This window comes from Salvelinus alpinus, chromosome 31, assembly GCF_045679555.1.
Source record: "Salvelinus alpinus chromosome 31, SLU_Salpinus.1, whole genome shotgun sequence".
NCBI classification, from domain to species: domain Eukaryota; kingdom Metazoa; phylum Chordata; class Actinopteri; order Salmoniformes; family Salmonidae; genus Salvelinus; species Salvelinus alpinus.
In genome coordinates this window covers 23,058,556-23,076,877 of record NC_092116.1, presented here as the reverse complement: position 1 = coordinate 23,076,877, position 18,322 = coordinate 23,058,556, and the positions used below count along the sequence as shown (strand labels likewise).

The 18,322-nt window shown below is 44.5% G+C and overlaps 2 protein-coding genes across 6 annotated transcripts; one reads left to right on the top strand and one right to left on the bottom strand.

Annotated features, from left to right (window-relative positions):
• Positions 1-8,475: 8,475 nt before the first annotated feature.
• On the bottom strand, positions 8,476-17,628 carry LOC139561072 (uncharacterized). Of its 5 annotated transcripts, none has more exons than XM_071377901.1 (6): positions 17,545-17,628; positions 13,917-15,622; positions 12,965-13,093; positions 10,146-10,252; positions 9,317-9,480; positions 8,476-9,155 (listed from the first exon to the last, which is right to left on the bottom strand). In XM_071377901.1, exons 1-6 carry the CDS (start codon positions 17,566-17,568, stop codon positions 8,928-8,930), a joined length of 2,358 nt encoding a protein of 785 aa, XP_071234002.1. In that variant the 5' UTR covers positions 17,569-17,628; the 3' UTR covers positions 8,476-8,927. The 5 variants fall into 5 exon arrangements, 3 of the variants coding, with proteins under 3 accessions (XP_071234002.1, XP_071234003.1, XP_071234004.1); XM_071377902.1 differs by having other exon boundaries at positions 9,317-9,477; XM_071377903.1 differs by lacking the exon at positions 17,545-17,628 and adding an exon at positions 16,603-16,894.
• On the top strand, positions 16,971-18,198 carry LOC139561074 (H/ACA ribonucleoprotein complex subunit 3-like). Its single transcript, XM_071377908.1, has 2 exons — positions 16,971-17,110; positions 17,584-18,198. The coding sequence occupies exons 1-2, from the start codon at positions 17,057-17,059 to the stop codon at positions 17,722-17,724; spliced, it is 195 nt and encodes a 64-aa protein (XP_071234009.1). The 5' UTR covers positions 16,971-17,056; the 3' UTR covers positions 17,725-18,198.
• Positions 18,199-18,322: the final 124 nt, after the last annotated feature.

Here is an 18,322-nt window from a genome sequence, read left to right as displayed (position 1 = left end):
GCTCTCCAGTTCCCTCTAGTTATCATACGGCTTGTCGCAGTACTAGTCATGCGACAGGGGTTTTCAGTCCTTTCCTCTACCTCATCGCTTTGTTTCTCTGTCTCACCACCTGTCTCTTTCTTTGTGTTTGGCTTCCCTTCTTTTTTCCCTTCTGTATCTTTTCTTTTCTTTCTTGTCACAGGAGTTAAAGGACTGGGCCTTTCAGATCTTTGCTCTTTTCCCTCGTCCTCTTCTTCATCCGTCTCTACAGATGTCACTTTATTCATTGTGTTTCCTGTTTTCGGCTTCTCCTTCTCTGTTGCTTTGCTCTTCCTTCTTGTGGTTATCATAGGACTTGGGATAACACGGGGCTTTTCTGTCCTTTTTGCCTCATCCTCTTTCTCTGTCTCTTTCTTCGCCGTTTTCGACGACTCCTCTTTCCCCTTCTCTGCAGCTTTGCTACTCCTCCTTGCTCTTATCATAGGTCCTGTCATGGTACTTGGCTTTTGTGTCTTATCCTTTGCCCCGTCCCATTGTTTCAACGTGTCTCTGTCTGCCTCCGTTTTCTGGCCTTGATGTTGTTGAGGCTCTTTCAGTGTCAGCTTCACTTTATCGGTGTTAATATTAGGAGCAGTAGCAGCCTTGAACTCCGTCTGCACCTCTTTGTCACTCCTCTGTTCTTTCTCTTCGGCCTGTTCTCTATTCACAGCTTGTCTCTCTCGTCCTTTCCTTGACTGTCTCTGTTTCTTTTTCTCTGTTTTCTCTTCCATCTTGTTTTCGGTTGCTATCACTTCCCCCTCTTCTTCTTCTCTAACTGCTACTTCCCTCGTTTCCATTTTCTCCGTTTTCTTTACTACCTCCTTTTCATTTTCTATTTCTTTCTTCCCCTCTTCTGTTTTCATGGTGTCTTTCCTGCGTCTACTCTCTCTCTGTTTCTGATGTCTAGTTGACCTCTTGCTGTTTCTGCTTGGATTCGCCTTTGACGTCTCAAGTCTCCCAACGATCTCGTTCCTCTCCTTCATTCTCTCTTCTACTTTTTCTCTCATCTCTGTATTCTCTCTATCTGCATCTGCCCGTTGACCAGATTGGGTGGTCTCTACCTCCGACTCAGTCTCTCTCTTCTGCTGCTTTATCTCTTTTCTCTCCATCTCAGCCTCTCCTGTCTCCACCCTGTTTTCTCTCTTTACATCACTCTCCATCTCAGCCTCCTCTCCTGTCTCCACCCCGTTTTCTCTCTTTACATCACTCTCCATCTCAGCCTCCTCTCCTGTCTCCACCCTGTTTTCTCTCTTTACATCACTCTCCATCTCAGCCTCCTCTCCTGTCTCCACCCCGTTTTCTCTCTTTACATCACTCTCGATCTCAGCCTCTCCTGTCTCCACCCCGTTTTCTCTCTTTACATCACTCTCCATCTGTCCCTCGGTGCCACCCAAAACTGTCTCTCCCTCTGTCTCGGTCTCTGCACTTCCACGAGACGCTGGGGTGAGGGAGTGTTCCACCTCAACCTGCCCCAGGGTGAGGAGGGTGTGTGCGGTAGAGATGTTGGCCGTCTCCCTTGTGCTGTCCCTGGGTACGTATGACTGGAGCTGGTCGTTGTTGACCCCTGCATCCAGACACAGGGGGAGTGGAGTGGACTCATCCCAGGCAGAGTGAGGGTGGAGCAGCCCAGGTATGGGAGCCTGACTATCGGACATAGACTCATCCAAGTTCACCCCTTCTATAGGCTGGTTCCATGTTTCCTCCATTCTAGGATAGGCTTCTTCCACTGTCTCACTCACACAGTTTGACAGTAGGGTTGATCCAGGATCTGTGCTGCTTATGGATGGCGGTGAGCTCTCTGTGTCTGAGTCCACTTGAGGGATAATAGGAACTGTACTGAGGTCAGCGAACTCTTTCACACAGTCAATAGCAAGAGAGTCTGGCGACGGTTTGTTGCCACCAGCTGAACCACATGACTCAGTGATACCAGAGGCTTCGGTGGCAGTGATCACGTCTGTTAGCTTTTCGTTGACAGTGGCTGAACTTCCAGAGTTAGTAACGCAAGGTGCTTCAGTGATGGTTGTGTCTGTTGCTTGAACAATTGCACTGTCAGTTGCCTGAGTGTTGACATTGTCTGGAGGACTTGTCTCAGACACATTTGTCACCTTAAGATCAATTCTATTTAATGCTTTAACGTTGGCACGGTCCAGTCCTGAAGCTTGAGGACTGATACACATGTCTGAAGCTTGAGGACTGATACGCATGTCTGAAGCTTGAGGACTGATACGTATGTCTGAAGCTTGAGAACTGATACACATGTCTGAAGCTTGAGGACTGATACACATGTCTGAAGCTTGAGGACTGATACGTATGTCTGAAGCTTGAGAACTGATACACATGTCTGAAGCTTGAGAACTGATACACATGTCTGAAGCTTGAGAACTGATACGCATGTCTGAAGCTTGAGGACTGATACGCATGTCTGAAGCTTGAGGACTGATACACATGTCTGAAGCTTGAGAACTGATACGCATGTCTGAAGCTTGAGAACTGATACGCATGTCTGAAGCTTGAGAACTGATACGCATGTCTGAAGCTTGAGGACTGATACGCATGTCTGAAGCTTGAGGACTGATACACATGTCTGAAGCTTGAGAACTGATACGCATGTCTGAAGCTTGAGGACTGATACGCATGTCTGAAGCTTGAGGACTGATACGCATGTCTGAAGCTTGAGGACTGATACACATGTCTGAAGCTTGAGGACTGATACGCATGTCTGAAGCTTGAGGACTGATACACATGTCTGAAGCTTGAGGACTGATACACATGTCTGAAGCTTGAGGACTGATACACATGTCTGAAGCTTGAGGACTGATACACATGTCTGAAGCTTGAGGACTGATACGTATGTCTGAAGCTTGAGAACTGATACGCATGTCTGAAGCTTGAGGACTGATACGTATGTCTGAAGCTTCAGCATTGTTGCCATCTGAAGCTGAACTATTCACACAGTCTAACATTTTAGCATTGAAACTATCAGATGTTTCAGTGTTGGGCCCGTCGAATGACGAAGTGTCTATCACCCTCCATTCCTCCTCACCTCCCTTGTCAGCTGCCTCCACCTCCATTCCTCTCCCAGTCCCATCCAGTCTAGGACCTTCCTTCAGCTGAGGCCTGTGTTCCAGACTCCCTTCCCCAATTTGAGGCTCCTCTGTGGGGTCTGAGAGAGAGGCAGGGGCCCATAGAGGTAGAGGCTCTGGATATCCCTCACCTGCCGGGTTCGGGGTGTCCCTAACCCAGCCTGTCAGGTGAGCATCCAGGAAGGGGTCGCCTCTGGGGGTGGAGCAGGAGACAGCCATGATGAAGGACTGGATGGGTACGGTGCAGGGGGTATCCCCATCCCCATGGCCTGAAGGGGGGGTGACCCTGTCGCTGTCCCGGGCAGGGTGAGACAGCTGAAAGGGGCAAGGGTCCTGGGGCTTCCAGTTCAGTTGACCCTCGTCCTTGTTGTCGTCTCCTTGGCACTCCGGGGGTGTTGAAGAGACAGAGTGGATGAGGGCAGTCATGGCTAGGAGTCTCAGGTTAGGGGGGCGGAACGGCGGGTTTTCCGTCAACATCCTCCTGCCCCCGTGATAGGCCGCCAGAGGGAAAGGGCCGGGGGATGCAATCGGAGTAGGCGGGCCTAGACTAGAGACAGGAGGGGAGGGGAAAGGATATGTCTGGATGGGTGATAGTACTACTCCTTCTTCTCTCCCTCCCTCTTCTTCGTCTCTCCCTCCCTGCTCTTCTTCGTCTCTCCCTCCCTGCTCTTCTTTGTCTCTCCCTCCCTGCTCTTCTTCGTCTCTCCCTCCCTGCTCTTCTTTGTCTCTCCCTCCCAGCTCTTCTTCTTCTCTCCCTCCCTGCTCTTCTTCGTCTCTCCCTCCCAGCTCTTCTTCTTCTCTCCCTCCCTGCTCTTCTTCGTCTCTCCCTCCCTGCTCTTCTTTGTCTCTCCCTCCCTGCTCTTCTTCTTCTCTCCCTCCCTGCTCTTCTTTGTCTCTCCCTCCCTCCTCTTCTTTCTTTTCCTCCAGATCATCCTGTTTCGGCACGTCTCCCACTTGCCCCGCGGTGGAGTCGCACGAGTCCTCTTCTTCTTCACTCATTCCCTCCATCACTCCATCTTCCTCTCTTTCAAGAGGCAGGATCGTGAAGGTTAACCCATCTTTACTCATATTTAAGGGGACAGACAAGTTTGCCTCGTTCCGGGGGTTGTAGTTTTGTTGACCTGACTGGTTGTAGTTCTGTTGATCGGAATTAATCCGGTGCAGGTTGTTGAGTACCCCGGACGTGGTTGAGGATGTGGCGGGCTCGGAGGCTAGAAGATCCCCTTGCAGAGGACCGCCCTGGAGGTCAAGGACTGAAGTGATTGAGAGTGGGTCTTTTGATTCTTGAACCACAAAGTTTGAGGCTGAATGTCCTGTTCTATATTGACCACTGCTGCCCACAACAGGCAAGATGGCGGCGGGTAGTTCTATTGACGAGCTATGACCATGTGACAATATAGCTTCATAGGCTGTATTAGGCTCAGTCGTTATATAAAGATTCTGATTGTTTTCATTTTCTACAGGCAAAGCTCCTGGGGGATAGTAGACATCAGTCACAGCAATAGTATTTTTTGGATAATGGTACTGTGTCTGTTGGGAAGTCTGGTTACTAGGAGTATAACTCAGGTTTTGATGTTCCGAGAAAGGAAATGGGGAGGGGGAGTTCATCATCATCGGAAGTGGTGCATTGTGGGGGACGTGATCTGCCATTGGAATAAACACAAAGGGTCCACCCTCAGGGCTGTCCTCACTGAACACAAAGTGCCTGGAATGCTGTGGAGAACACATCTGAAATGCATCCTGGCCTGCCATAGGGAGTGGGGAATAGTTTTCCGGTAGGACAAAAAACCCTTGCGGTGGTGGTGTGTTGTGGTAGTTGTAATTTTTGTGACTAACAGGTGGAGGTGGGAGAGGGAAGGCTCGGAGGTGTGGAGCGGGCATTGGGAATGGTGCATTGTGGGAGCAGTTGTTCCCAGGTTGAGGAGGAGGGCAGGGTCCTTGAAGCTGAAACAAGCCGTCCTGTGAGGTTGCCAGTCTGAAAGTTTCAGACGGTGAAGGGGTAGAAGTAGGAGAGATGAGGTAACTAACAGTACAGCCGTCCTGGGTCTGTATGAACAATGGAGGCCCATGGTCAGGTGCATTGTGGTTATTGTAGTTTGGAGTTGAACGGCTCTTACGATGAATACTGGTGGACATAGACATGCAGTGCCTCTCGAACTGTAATTCATATGATGTCATAGGTGGGCTCAGAGCTTCTCTGTGTTCTGTGAGTGATGGGGCCTGTTGTTGTGCAGTACAGCCTTCAGATGCAGTGTGGGTAGTGTAGTCCTCTGGGTAACTGCAAGTAACACTGGCAGGTACGTCTGGCATCTCCTGATCCACCTGTGAGGATAGAGGGACAGGAGACACACCAATGAAATAGGCTACATCAAAGCATTTCTTTGTTTGACTTTTATTGAGAGATAGAGCACGTTGTAACACCTGTGCCTCCTCCTGTGCTAGGAGGTCGATGGTATCGGGGTCTGAGGTGAGGAGAGAGGACAGGTACTCCAGATCCAGCACTGCTCCGACCTGTGAGGGAAACACAGAGGGGTGCTGGTATCAAAACCCCAAATATCAACTGCTGCAACCTACAGGAAAGACAGAATTAAACTGTTGTTTGAATACTAGCTTATCATGTGTGAAAAAGAAACAATAACATCATCCACAATGAATGGAGGACCACAATGGAAAACAAGTCTATTGACTTTATTGTGTCTACATCAGAGGCTAGTGGGAGGAGCTATAGGAGGACGGGCTCATTGTATGGCAGGAATGGAATGGTACCACACATGGAAATCACATGCTTGAGTTCCATTAATTCAATTCCAGCCATTACAATGAGACAGTCCTCCTATAGCTCATCCCACCAGCCTCCTCTGGTTTATACCCTCAACAGTTTTTAGTAAATGTAGCTGTTGCCAGGTGTAACATGTTTTTTAAATTGTCAAATAAAATAAAAGGGGAAAGGGGGATATTTAGTCTGTTGTTCAACTGAATGCATTGAACTGAAATGTGTCTTCCGCATTTAATCCAACCCCAGTATCGGCCTCAAGGCCTTCGTCAGAGCTTTTGTGAGTGTTTATAATTTGCACCCTTATGTAGACATTGCTCCACCCACATCCGTTCACTGCATCGAATGGGGTTGGAGTCGAGGGAAAATGAGCAACTGTTACCAACAATGTGTGTTTCATAAGTATTCTAATAAAGTGTGTACATAAAACGTATTAAACACGTCTGTAAAACCACAATGAGGACATAACCCATCAAGTAAGTTTTCATAAATCAGTGGGTACAGCGCTAGAACAACGTCAGTCATCTGAAGTGGAGGCATTAATTCATGTTCACATTTATAACATGACATACAGGCATTTCATCATTAAGACCTTTAGGAATTAATGTCTGGAGGGTGGAAATCCTAAAACATTCTCTTTTACTCAGAGTATTATTTATATCACCTCCCCTGTGTGATATCTTAACTTTCTCTATGCCACAAAATCTAAAGGTAGAAATGTAATGTTTTAGGTCATTAAAATGTACTGCGACTGGATAATTCCTGTCGTTTCTCCTAATTGAACTTTTATGTTCACTAATTCTGTTTGAGAGAACGAGAGGTTTTACCTACACAACACAGCCCACATGTACATTTAATCGTGTAGATAACATAGGTGGTGGAGCACATAATAATGTCATTTATTTGGAACCGTTTTTCTGTATGTAGGTGGCTGAAATATTCACACTTCATCATATTGTTGCACTGTGCGCATCCTCTGCATTTATAGCTACCATTCAGAAGAGGGCGTAAAAGTGGTTGGCTGTTGGCATGGAACAATTTGTCGCGTAAATTGCTACCTCTCCTATATACAATAAATGGTGGGTTCTTAAATTCAGCTGGAAAATCTGGGTCCGATGATAAAACATGCCAGTGTTTCTTGACCGCATCTCCCACTTTGCGCGAGTTCAAAGTATATGTGGTGGTGAACATTACGGAGTGTTCTTTAGCTCTAGTGTCTAGTGGGTATTTTTTGTAGTAGTTAATCTCGTGTTTTCCCTAACGCCAAATTAAGAGGTTCATCCACACGTTGTGGAGTGTAGCTTCTTCTTTGAAACATTTTGCACATCTCCGCTGCTTTTTCTAGACAGTCCTCGGTGGAGTGGAATATAAGGCAAAGTCTGAAAAACTGGCTTCTTAGAAGTCTTCTTTTTAATGGCTCAGGGTGGAATCTGTCTCTCTGTAATATACTATTTATGTACGTTTCGTTTCTGTACTGAGTGGTAAACAGGGTTCCATTTGATTTCTCAATCCACATATCGAGGTAATGACCAAGTTAGTGTCACATTCAATAGTGAATTTGAGATTGGGGTCAATGTCATTGAGTAATGCCATAAAGTCTGACAGCTCTTCTCCCGCTCCTTCCCATATGCAAAACATGTCGTCAATATATCGATACCACTTCAGGACATCATTCAAAAATTGATTTTCATTTTCATTGTTAACAAAACGTTCTTCAAACTGACCCACATAAAGGTTAGCATAGCTCAGAGCGAATGTGGAGCCCATCGATGTTCCATTCGTTTGGAGGTAGTATTCATCATCAACCTAAAATAGTTATACGTCAAAACATATTCAGCCAGCTCTAGAATAAAGTTTGTTGGTGGATATTCGTTAGTATCTCTGTCTCTCAAATAGTGAGCTAGTGCTGCCAGCCCCCCCGTGTGGGGAATGCTAGTATATAGACTCTTGACATCTAATGTGACCAAAATACTGTCTTCTGTTAATCCCGTTATTGGTGAAATCTTATTTATGAAGTCTGTAGAGTCTTTCACATATGATGGCAATGCTTGCACATGAGATTTAATTAAAAGAGTCAACAAAGTTCAGCAATGGCTCTAACATTGTGCTTATTCCTGCAACCACTGGTCTGCCTGGATAAATCCCTAATTTAGGCAAAATGTACAGGCATGGAAGTATGGCACATTTATGGCAAAGGTATTCATATTCAGGTTATGATATAAGGTTGTTTAAATCGGGCTCCAGAATAGAGCTAATGTCCCTTTGGAACACCTGTGTGGGATCAACACAAACGTTCATTACTGAGTTGTCTCTGAATATCTTTCATAGTCTAAAACAACCACAGCACCGCCCTTGTCTGCAGGTTTGATAACCAAACATGTTCTTCTGTCCTGGTGAGGTTCTTCTGAATGTGGTTTGTTTGTCTCGTATATACTGACATGGCTTCTTGTTCCATTAACCTACAATAGGTATTAATCGAGGAGTTGTTAACCATAGGACAGAATTTGCTTTTGGGCATAAAATGGGTACCAGTTCTTCGTTGGGTTTCTAGGCCAGAAATAGTGTTTTGGGAAAACACATGTTTAAGTTTAATTTTGCGAAAGAATTTAAACAGATCAAATTTCGTATCAAATGGTTTGTCTGTACATGTAGGTGCAAAAGAGACGCCCTTAGATAAGACTTTTTTAATACGTTTTATGTACACACTTTATCAGAATACTTATGAAATGCACATTGTTATATTTGGTAACAATTGCTTATTTTCCCTCGACTCCAACCCAATTCGGGGCATTGAACGGATGTGGGTGGAGCAATGTCTACATAAGGTTGCAAATTACAAACACTCACAAAAGCTCTGACGAAGGCCTTGAGGCCAATATGTAAAGCTTAATAGAGAGCAGGGATACCAGCAAGAGCAGTGTGCAGGTTTCTTATTTTTTCTCAACTGTTGTCCGTTACCTTCAAAATCCATCATAAAATTATACGATTTATAAGACTGAAAAGACAGAATCCACCAGGAAATGCTTATGATTGTAAGACAAATATACATCACATCAATTCCTTTGTCTGTTCATTACCTTAGTGACAAACTCCTTCTGACTGCACAGCTCATTTAGGTACTCTGTGAACGAGCCTTCCCCATCTCCTCCCTCATCATTATTTTTCTCATCCCCCTCTTCCTCTTGATTTCTGACCTCTAACCTCTCCCTGACCCCAGTGGGGTCAATAAGGAGGGCCTCCATGGCTGCCGTGTACTCCCCGAGGGCACGTTCCTCCAGGACCTTAAGGAAAGAAGACAAATTGTTTGCCTTTGTTTAACTTTCTACACGGCCATGCCAACTCAAAGTTTAACTGCAACTAAAGCATCTGACAAGAGTGACTGGGTCATTTTGGGACAGTGTCTATATCCTACAAGTTTAGCTTCCAGTAACTTTGTCAATACCTTGATGTCCACTTTCCCTAGTTGGCGACCACGGGACACTCTAGGACCACTGCCACTCTTAGTGGCCCTCTGAGTTTTGTCTTTGGCTTGGTTAACTCTTGTGTTGCATTTGGTTTCTGTCTCTTTGGCTGACGTGGTGGCACTGCTCTTCCCCGTGTAACCTGCTGAGGGGGGAGAGAGAGAGAAATAGGGAGAGAAAGAGAGAGAGAGATCATCATAAAGTTTCCACACCATGTGGCTTTATTCATTGATACAAATGATTAATTCACTTTTTGGTTAATCACTTTAACTATATAATTAACTATACACTACCGGTCAAACATTTTAGAACACCTACTCATTCAAGGGTTTTTCTTAATTTCTTTAATGTTCTACATTGTAGAATAATAGTAAAGACATCAAAAGTATGAAATAATACATATGGGATCATGTAGTGACCAAAAAAGAGTTAAACAAATCTAAATATATTTTATATTTGAGATTCTTCAAATAGCCACCCTTTGCCTTGATGACAGCTTTGCACACTCTTGGCATTCTCTCAACCAGCTTCATGAGGTAGTCACCTGGAATGCATTTCAATAAACAGGTGTGCCTTCTTAAAAGTTCATTTGTGGAATTTCTTTCCTTCTTAATGCGTTTCAGCCCATCAGAAGATAATTTGGTAAAAAACCAAGTCCATATTATGGCAAAAACAGCTCAAATAAGCAAAGAGAAATGACAGTCCATCATTACTTTAAGACATGAAGGTTAGTCAATCCGGAAAATGTTGTGAAATTGCTGGTGACCTATTGTGACCTCTCAGTGGTAGTTAGCATGCAGGAATCCTGACCTTTCAATTCAGCCTGGGCTCCACTCTGACCTGTCCCTGACGGTGACCTTTGTATGACCTTTGACCTTTCCTTAGCTGTCACCTCCTCCACCTCAAGCTCCACGAATCTAGAGTTGATCAAGCACACGCGCACACACACACACACAAAAGACACCTCAAATGACACCCTATTCCCCAACGTACTTTAACGTGATCAAAACGTATGTGCACTACTATATTGGTAAAATATTATGAGAAACAACCAGAAACTGAGCATCAATTACCAGGTCGTCCAATTCTCACGTTTCGCATGCATAGTGTCCTAATTTTGACTGGGCCAATAGGGCTCTGGTCAAAAGAAGTGTATAGTATATACTACCACTTTATAGCATATAGGGTGCCATTTAGGATGCAACCATGGCATTTAGGGCCACTAACAGCATTTTTTGACAAGCTAAAAGTGTCTGTAATCTAATTACATTCAGAGATATTAGAGAGAGAGGAGCTGATCGAGGGAGGAGCTGATCGAGGGAGGAGCTGATCGCAGACGACAGGAAACAGGGGGGGTAGAACATGCCCTCATCCACATCGACTGGGCTGCAGTGGAGCGGGTTGAGAGCTTCAAGTTCCTCGTGTCCAAATCACAAAGGACTTAACATGTTCCACACGCGCACAGTTGTGAAGAAGGCGTGACAGCGCCTCTACCCCCTCAGGAGGTTGAAAAGGTTTGGCATGGGCCCTCAAATCCTCAAAGTTTTACAGCTGCACCACTGATAGTATCTTGACTGGCTGCATCACTGCTTGGTATGAAAACATCACCGCCCTCGATTGCATGGCGCTATAGAGGCTGGTGCGAACAGTCCAGTACATCACTGGGTGCTGAGCTCCCTGCCATCCAAGACCTCTATATCAGGCGGTGTGAAAGGGAGGCCAAGAAAGACTCCAGCCACTCAAGTCATAGACTGTTCTCTCTGCTTCTGCACGGCAAGCAGTACATCAAGTCTGACACCAACAGGCTCTTGAACAGCTTCTATCCCCAAGCCATAAGACTGCTAAATATCTAACAAAATGACTACATGGACTATCTGAGTTGACCCTTGTATTTACATTTTTCTTTGCACACTCACAGGACTCTACACACACACACACACACACGCACACACACACACAACATTCACACACATTTTTACTGACTCTACACACACGCACACACACACTCACATACAATCATCATATACGCTGCTGTTACTGTTTATCATATATCCTACCCCTATACATTTCTCCCTCTGTCACTCCAGTATCCCTGCACATTGTAAATATGGTACTGGAACAGACCCAGTATATATATATATACATACTGAACAAAAATATAAATGCAGCATGTAGGCTGTATCACATCAGGCCGTGATTGGGAGTCCCATAGGGCGGTGCACAATTGGTCCAGCGTCGTCCGGGTTTGGCCGGTGTAGGCCGTCATTGTAAATAAGAATTTGTTCTTAACTGACTTTCCTAGTTAAATAAAGGTTAAATAAAATTAAATAAATGTAAAGTGTTGGCCCCATGTTTCATGAGCTGAAATAAAATAACCCAGGAATGTTCTATACGCACAGATCAGATTCTGTGCAAACAATTTTATATCCCTGTTAGTGAGCATTTCTCCTTTCCCAAGATAATCCATCCACCTGACAGGTGTGGCATATCAAGAAGCTGATCATGATCATTACATATATAATGGTCCTGTGTGGCTCAGTTGGTAGAGCATGGCGCTTGCAACGCCAGGGTTGTGTGTTCATTCCCTACGGGGGGACCAGGATGAATATGTATGAACTTTCCAATTTGTAAGTCGCTCTGGATAAGAGCGTCTGCTAAAATGACTTAAATGTAAAAAATAAAAATAAAATGTACATGTCTGACACCAGCCACCCGGACAGCTGATGAAACTGAGGAGTATTTCTGTCTGTAATAAAGCCCTTTTGTGGGGAAAAACTCGTTTTGATTGGCTAGGCTTGGCTCCCCAGTGGGTGGGCCTTGCTCCCAAGTGGTTGGGCCTTTTCCCTCCCAGGGTCACCCATGGCTGCGCCCCTGCCCAGTCATGTGAAATCCATAGATTAGGGCCTGATGCATTTATTTAAATTGACTGTTTCCTCATATGAACTGTAACTCAGTAAAATCTTTGAAATTGTTTCATGTTGTGTTTAGATTTTTGTTCAGTATAGCTTAAATACTTCTTGTGTTCTTATTTTTTTTTCTCATGTGTTTTTGTTCTACCTTGTGTTATTTTTAGTACTACGTTGATATTGATTACTGCATTGTGGGTTTAGAACTTGCAAGAAAGGCATTTCACTGCACTTGTGCACGTGACATTAAGACTTGAAACTACTAATGTAAATTGAATCTAAATTGATAAACTCTTTCCACATGATTCATAGCTTTATATCTTCAGTAGGGTATCTTTGTTAGTAGCCTTAAATGTAATTCCACAATGATGCAGTTACCCACTTATTTGATCATCTAATCAAACATTCCATCTTTTATGAGGAGAACATTCTGTTGACGTTAACACGAAAAGCACATTTAAAGGAGCAATCTGGGGGATGGAATCAATGGCAATATAAGTATAAAAATGGATGAACCAATCCCAGATTGCTCTTTAGGTGCAGAGCTATGGGAGTTACAAAACTGTACAAATTGTGAGGGTAATAATTGGATGGCATGTCAGTGTTAACATTTCTTTCAAAAGTTGTGTGTCTTAAAAACTGTTCCAAAGTTGAATGACATCTTGTGTTTTGTGAGGACTGACATGCACACACGCACCACACACACACACACTGTGGACTCACTTCTGGGCCAAGTGGTAGTACTCCATACGGTCGTAGTTGGAGAGCTTCCTCCATTCTGCCACTGCTACACTGATGCCCTGGGTGAAGAGGAGCGAGGGGTACTGGAGACAGAGGGAACGAATCACTGGACTGAAGAGACACACACACACACAGGGTTAGGGGTATCACGGTCAATAACTATGTAGCCAAAACTGTAACAAAACCCTCTACAACTCTCACTCACGGGTCCTCTACTCAGAGACTTTTCGTTTTCAAGTTTTAATGTCACATGCACAAGTACAGTGAAATGTCTTTCCTGCTAACTCAAAACCCTACAATGCAGTAATCAATAACAGTGTAATACTATTAATAACAAGGTAGAACAAAAACACAAGATATAAAAATATGAAGAACACAAGAAGTTAGTAAGCATACTATATACAGGGTCAGTTATACCATATTTATTGATAATGTGCAGGAATACTGGAGTGATGGAGGTAGATATGTATTGGGGTAAGGCAACAGGATATAAGATTAACAGAGTAGCAGCAGCTTGTATGTGAGTAGGTGTGCGTGTGTGTAGAGTCAGTATAAATGCATATTATGTGTGAGTGAGCAGATGATGGTGTGTGTGTTTGTGTGTGTGTTGGAGTGACACTGTGTGTGTGAGTGTGTAGGGCCCTGTGAGTCTGCATAGTGACAGTGCAAATATTTAAATAAAAGGTCAATAAGATACAAGGTTTCTATTTATATTCAGTTATTACGTGGTAATAAAGACTGTATTACCAAAACAATACACAGCACCAAGTCACTGAGCAAGAGTTTACATAAAAACTAGCTAAACAAGAATAGTTAAGGGAAAGGGGGATGGAAAGTGCCCTATAGAGTGCACTCCTTTTGTCCAGGGCTCTATGAAAAATAGTGCACTACATAGGGAAAAGGGTGCCATTTCAGACGCTACCCCAAAACTCACATGAAGAAGCAGGCCAGGGCCTCTGCGTCAGGTCCACTGTCGGGGTAGATTTTGCTGGCCATGTCCCGGAGGTTCTGCCACCACCTGTAGTTCTCAAACATCCCCCGGGAGGAGAAGCCCTCGCTGCGACACCAGTCCTGGGGAGGTGGGGGCTGGCTGGGGATAGAACCAGGGATGGAACCAGCCATCCCAGGGAGAGGACCGGGTAAGCATGGGCTGAGCTGGAAGTGCGGTGGTGGTTGGAGGTGGTTAGGGCGTAGCTGGGGGGCTAGTGAGAGGAAATTAGTCCTCGGTTGGTGGGTCAGTGAGGGGCGATTAGGGCATGGTTGAGGGCAGTTATGGTTAATCTGGGGGTGATATGAAGGAAAGTCTGGTGGGAGATCCAGAGGAGGGCAGCTAGGGATAAGGATTGAGTGACAGATCATCGGACAAGGGCCATTCGATATGGATGGAGACTGCTGAGGCCGTATGGGTGAATATGTTGGTGATTGTATGGGTGGAAAGTATGGGAGAGACTGAGACTGTGGTTGGAGACATCGCAGGTGGGAGCCTTCAATGATTCTGTCCCTCCCCTGTGAGTCAGACTGCAGAGTCTCTACACCTGGTTCTTGTCGGATGTATGCTGCTGGATACAATATAGCCAGAGAAGAGAGACCGGGCTCAGTCTTGACAGTCAGTGAGACTGGGGCTGGCTGTTTTGGCTGTAGACCTGTCTGTGCTGGGTCGGATTTATGAGGTGGCACCGGCTCAAATTCCTGGGAGTCTAGGTGAGGGAGAGGATCATTAGCCTGTATCTGGACCAGATCAGGACATTTTTCTATCTCTAACTGAAGTGGCTCTGAGGCAGGCATGGGATTTTCAGATCGCATCCCATTGCACAAGTCTGGTTGTCCAACACATGACACTGAACTTGATACAGCTGGAGAGGCCAGGTCAACCTCCGATTCAGACATAGAGGTCAATGCTGTGGCCGGCTGCTCTGATGGTATCTCGGCTGGGTCGGGCTCTCCTTGTAGCTCAGGCGGTGTCTCTGTTGTAGATCTTGGGTTTTCTGAGTCTGTGTCAGGACTTAGGTCTGGCCCCAGCTTCAGCGTAGCCTCTAGCTCTCTGGAATCTATGTGAGGATGAGGAGTAGGCCTGGGCATAGACGCCAGCTCATTCCTGCGAGGGTCTGGTCCCTCGTCTATCTGAGGTGGTTCTGAAGCAGATATGGGATCCTCAGAGCCCCTCATGTCACATGGGTCTAGTTGTGGTACTAGACACAGTGCTGTCTCTGACACAGTTGGAAAGGGGAGATCAGTCAGCAGGATCAAACCTGGGACTGGATCTCGCTGCTCTGATGGTTTCTGTGCTGAGTCGAATTCCTCTTGTGTCTGACATGGAACTGAGTCAGAGTTTGTGTTTTCAGGGTCCACCTCAGTGTCTGGGGCTGTCTCCAGCTTCAGAACTGACTCTGATTCTTCAGGGTCTATGTCAGGAAGTGGAGAAATAGACACCGTCTGTGCAGGGTGTGATTCCCATAGTATCTGAGGTGGTGGCTCTGACTCAGACATGGGCCTTTCCGAGTCCACCCTACAGTCTGGGTTTGCTCGCTGTACCGTTACAGACTTTGATTCATCCGGGTCTGTATGAGGAAGAGGAGTTGGTATGGATGCTGTCTCTGTATCGCCAAGGTCCATGGGAGATGATGTTCCTTCTCCTTCCTCCTGGGGTAAAGAAGTGGGTTGTGGGGTTGTTTCAAAAGTGGATCGGTCTAGAATTTGAATTTCTTCACCTAACAAAACATACAGTATTTGATTTCATGCTAAACTTACTGTAGCTTTGGGAGTTTCTGTTTAGTGAGAGTCAGTGAGCGTCTCAATCTCTCCCTGAAATAGGACTATTACAACTAGTCTAGCTCAGGGATGGTAACTTTGATGGGATTGGGGCCACAAAAAAACAGAACTCTTTATGATTGGCTGCAGCGGCTCGTGGGTCTGTGAACCCACACCCATGAGCAAAACAATTACTAGTTTATGCCATGGGGCGGAGAGAAGTATTGCTATTTTATAAATTAATTTCCTGCAATTCTACTCATTTTACCATTTGCAGTTTTACAGCTAATTTCCTGCAATTCTACACATTTTGCCATAGGGTGGAGGCAAATGATTGCAGTTTTTAATATGATAACTAATTCGACCATGCTTACTAGGTTACAAGTGTAGATAGCTGATTGGTAGCTTGAATAATTTACCAATCTAAAAAATGCTGACATGGGCTAATTGAGTGACTGCTAATGCGCAACCAAATTTCTAAATTGCACCTTGTGTATTCTATTATTCTAACTAGCAACATTAAATTGAGACCCCGACTGAGTCGTCGTCGTCCCAGTCCCCCGGGTTGGACGAGACCCCGACTGAGTCGTCTCCCCCCCACCCAGGACATCACTGATCTAGCTGCATCGAAAACAACTATGTAAACTATGTAATAAAGCTAACTTTGTAAGTGTCATAAACTATCACAGGACAGGCTGCCTCTTATGATTGAGACTGGCGAATCTGATGTATTTAAAGCCAGCATAATAGGGAAAATACATTGATATCCCACTGCGTAATTTGATTAAATATCAGAAAAACTTGAGAAGCCTAATGATACCGTGGCTATTCCGTCATGTTGTCAAATAATATATATATATTAAAAAACTCACCTGTTATGGCATTTGTTTTGGACGATGTTTTGCAATCTGTGCGCACACGCAAATTATCATTTTGCATTTTTCGTTCATTCTGTTTTGAAAATAAACATTTCGAGTTCTGATTCTAACTCAGATAGTTACGATGATCAAACGTTCTGGGGACAACAAAAACGAATATATAAACAGAACATGATAATAATGTTGTACAGACTGTGTTTATAAAATATTATAACACGAAAACTCTTTCAAGTATGAGGACTGCAAATAAAACTCATTTTCCCGATTTGCTTTGCGGAAGAGCTATCCTTTTGCTTACGGATATCCGCTTTGTAGTTTCTACCAAGGATAAAAAAGTTGCACGTGGAGCGCAGGAACGTTATAGATACATTTTCTGTAAAATAAAAGTGAACAAGTCCACTTTGGTCGGTGCAGTAAATTTCTTAAAAAGCACAAGTTATTTACCACGATGTTCCTGCAGTTCTATTTGAACGAGAATGGGGAGAGAGTTTACACACTGAAGGTATGTTAGCAAGCTAAAGTTACTTTTTATTTATTTAATTTAACTACTGTACTGTAACGTTTAGCAGTATTCAATGTGGAATAGAATCGTGTCTGCTCTATACACATTAGCTACATATTTTCAGTATTTTAATGCATTTTTCATGGAATGTGTTATTACATTGTGTGTAAGTTAGGACTTTATATGGTGTTATTGTAGCTAGGTCCTGATTAACTAGCTAGTTAGCTAACGTTAGTGTTTATGTCCTACTTCGATGGCACGTCAACTAATTATGCAATTCATAAGCTTCTCAAAGGATTGGTCCAGGTATCCAAACAACTTATTTTTCTGACCCTACAACTTGTATGTAGAAAATGGGCCTGTCCAACACTATAACATCCTTGCTATGTGACAAGTTATACAAGCTACTTGTTCATTCTCTCTTTTCTTCTCACCCCTCTTTCCTCACGTTCTCCCATGGCGTGGCTCAACAGAAGGTGGATCTATTGGGCCAGCCCACCAGCTCTGCCCATCCTGCCCGCTTCTCGCCTGATGACAAGTTCTCCAGGCACCGGGTGACCCTGAAGAAACGCTTCGGCCTCCTCCTGACCCAGCAGCCTAGACCCATCCTGTGATTGGAGCATGGAACAACACTTTCCCAATAACTTATGGCTGACCCAAACCGTAGGCCCACTGCATTGGCTTGGATAAAAACAAATCACATTGTCCTTTCCAGCTTGCTGTGATATGTAACCAGTACAGCTCAGCTTTGTCCTGTATGTGTGAATCAGGCTTTGATTTACAATCAATTGATTTGAAAGAGGCTCACTCCTCCCATTGTTTGACAGACATGGGACAAAGGGGTGCAGATGGCTATTGTTTGTTGACATCTGTTTAGGATGTATGCCTTGGAGCTAGCCTGAGATATCTGCTGTTTGATCTGCTAGAATGTATTTTTAAATTTAGTTTGTTTTATTTCTGTCTTGTTTACAGAACACTTCTAATTTTGGACATCGAATTCTGCATTGTGATTCTCTTGTAATCTGTAATATTGTCAATATGTTCTAAAGATGTTTTGGAGATGGAGAATAAATGAAATGTGGAAAGTACATTGAGTTCTACTAGCTACTGTTTGTGTTTCACTTGCTTTTCCAACTCTTTTGGAACATCTGGGGCAAACCTTTTTTTTCTTCTAGGGATTTATTGTTCCACCCTACCCCGCATGCGTGAGCT